Source organism: Octodon degus, unplaced genomic scaffold, assembly GCF_000260255.1.
Source record: "Octodon degus isolate 3935 unplaced genomic scaffold, OctDeg1.0 scaffold00034, whole genome shotgun sequence".
NCBI lineage: Eukaryota > Metazoa > Chordata > Mammalia > Rodentia > Octodontidae > Octodon > Octodon degus.
Window position 1 is genome coordinate 10,148,695 of NW_004524610.1, and position 2,918 is coordinate 10,151,612.

At 38.3% G+C, this 2,918-nt stretch overlaps 1 protein-coding gene across 1 annotated transcript in view; it reads left to right on the top strand.

Annotated features, from left to right (window-relative positions):
• The first annotated feature begins 399 nt into the window (after window positions 1-399).
• The window catches only part of CUNH6orf58 (chromosome unknown C6orf58 homolog), a 12,135-nt gene continuing 9,616 nt past the window's right edge, over window positions 400-2,918 (top strand). The window contains exons 1-2 of the mRNA XM_004630306.1: window positions 400-700; window positions 1,898-1,981. Of these exons, the coding sequence (XP_004630363.1) occupies window positions 400-700; window positions 1,898-1,981 (385 nt within the window). The remainder of the gene's footprint in view (window positions 701-1,897; window positions 1,982-2,918) is intronic.

Below are 2,918 nucleotides of genomic sequence, written 5' to 3' on the forward strand. Positions count from 1 at the left end.
CCCAATGGTCAACACTCACTTACACGCTACCCCTGCAACAGACACTGCAAGCATAGCCTTAATTTGGTGAAACTATGTCCTTGGCTATAATTCTAAGATTGTTTTACTGGGGAAAAAATGGTTCTTGGGAATTAGTTACCTTGTTCCTCTGACAAACAGGGTTTGCATATTTGATTGTGCTATTTGGAAATATTTCAAAGTTCTTTCTTGCAGTATAAATTTGTAGTTTAATGGAATCACATGCATGTTTTACACCTTTGGACAATATTATAAGTCCTAGTAGAGCAAAAAAAAAAAAAAGCAAAGCGGTGATAAGGTATAACATAGGACAGCCCTGTGACTTCCTCCTCTGCTCCCTGATAAAAGCCCTGCCACAATCTCAACCCCAGCCTTGGCACCATGGCTTTCCTTCCCTCCTGGGCCTGTGTACTGGCTGGCTGCGTTTCTGCTGCTTTAGCAGGAGCTTCCAATCTCTCAGATCTGTATCCTCCTCTGTGGAATGAGAGTCCTGGGCAGTTCTTTAACTACAAGGTCGAGAATGGGAAATACGTTATCGACCCCTGGGTGTTCACTGACAGAATGGGGCTGTATAAAATCCTACTGAACCAGACAGCCACCTATTTTGAAAAATTTGCTCCAGAAAATGAACAAAACATCTTATGGGGACTTCCACTTCAGCACGGCTGGCAGTATAGCTCAGGTAAGAAAGAGCCCTGTCTTCATTCTAATGATCTTTCAGATTAGTGTCTGCATATTGGACTCTATATTTTAGGCATTTTTAACACTGATTTTCCCCTTTCCTCATTATGATTATTATTTTTTCTATTTTTTCTTTCCCTTTTTGACAAGTCCTTCCTTCTGGAGTTGTCTGTTTCTACTGGAGACGTTAGTGACCCTTAAAGCACAGGGACCAACCACAGAAAGATATCAGATCTAACCTAGTGATCATTTTACGAGTACTTATTGAAGCCTCACTAAGTGTGAAAGTGGACTTCTTCTTTATCACACGGATAAATAGAATTACCTAGTGGATATAAAGTAAAAACAGAAGATTATACCAAATTACTTAGAATTTCTTGGAGACACAATAGTGATTACTTGACAATGGCCATACAATCATAAATCAGCAGCACCTTGTTCATGTAGTTCTTTCTCTGCAAGTTATTGCTTTCTTTTGGAGGTAAGAGACCTTTCAGTACAGTGTGTGGACAGAAAATATATTGTTGGACAAAACATGTACAACTCAAAGAGAAATTTTACTTCAGTTACAGAAAAGTTACAGAAGTAATCCCCTCAGAAAGGGTGATGCCTGATGCCTACCCCTTATGAATAACCAAGATTAGCAGAAAATGACTGAGAGAGAGAAGAAAAAGAGCCATTTAATTTATCAAAGCAAAGATTGTTTTCCAATGGTTACATGATACATATTTATCAGGTGAAACATTTTTGATGATTTATTGCCTTCTTCAAAACTTATGATATACCTATACAGTTACTATCCTGATTTTATAGATAAGGAAACAAAGATATGTGCAGGGAACATATTTGAAAGGCTAAACCAGTGAATAATGGAGCAATGGCTTGTTTGACTCTTGGCCCCTTCTTTTACTTCCATAATTTTTGATAGTCTGTATGGAAGGGAGAAAAAGAATTTAAGCTTAGAAAAGCAAAAAATCTAAGGCCTTTAATTTAAGAATCAGAACTGTGCTGTAGTTCAGGAAAATGAAATGATTGAGAGATATGAAACAAAAAGTAGAAAAGTATGATGGGAATCTAAATTAACAATGTAATTAATAAATGCATGTTTGCATTTATACATAACATTACCCAGCTTTGTGAGACCATAACTCATTTGCAATGTATGTAATAATAACAACTGTGTATTTCTGATCTCTAGGTAGATTAGTTGACCCCACCAGAAAGACAAACTGTGGCTACGAATCTAACCATCTCTGCATTTCTGTAGACAGTTGGTGGGCTGGTAAGTTCAACAAAATTACTGAACTGAATACTGCATATCAACAAAATGAAGCATTCCATGAAAAATCTTATGGACATAGACAATAAAAACACTGCCATTGTTTTAATTCATTTTTGTGTGCATGCATTTCTCAAACTTTATTTCTTTAAAAACCTTTAGTAATATATGTTTTAGATACTCATTGTGGGGTATTGGTACACACGCATATGGTATGTTGATCTGTATTAGAAATGTTCCTTTTAAAATTGAGTCTACCTCACACTGCTTCTAGTGATATCTCCTAGGACTTGGCCGTCACAGTGCTGGGCGTAAGTTTTAGGCACAGCTTTTCATAGAAGAACTGGAGCAAGGAAGTACAAAGGGCCAGGCTTCTGAAGGACCAGTTCCGGCACTTAGATGACAGGTCCAAAGGTGACAGGGATTCTCTGGAATGAGGGGTCAGAAGAGAGGGACCGAGGAAACAGTGCTTTATTATTTTTCTCAGATCAAAAGATAGAAGTTAAAAGTGAAACTCATAAATACAGCAGAGGGAGACATCTACTATACTCCGTCTTGTCAGTTGGGGCTTCAGTCATAGAATAAAAGCTGAAATAATCAGAAGGTGTTTTCTATTTCTTTAAATTTATGTTTCAGTAATGAGACAAACTTATACAACAACTTCTTGGAGTAATTACAAACAAGATCACATTAACGTCCACTGTTTGAGTGACACAGAGCATGCACACATAGAGCATGTACAGACAGAGCGTGTGCACACAGAACTTGCACACACAGAGCGTGTGCACACAGAGCATGCACACATAGAGCATGTACACACAGAGCGTGCGCACACATAGAGCATGTACAGACAGAGCATGCGCACACATAGCATGCACACATGGAGCATATGCACACAAAGCACATGCACAGAGAGCGTGTGCACACAGAACTTGCACAC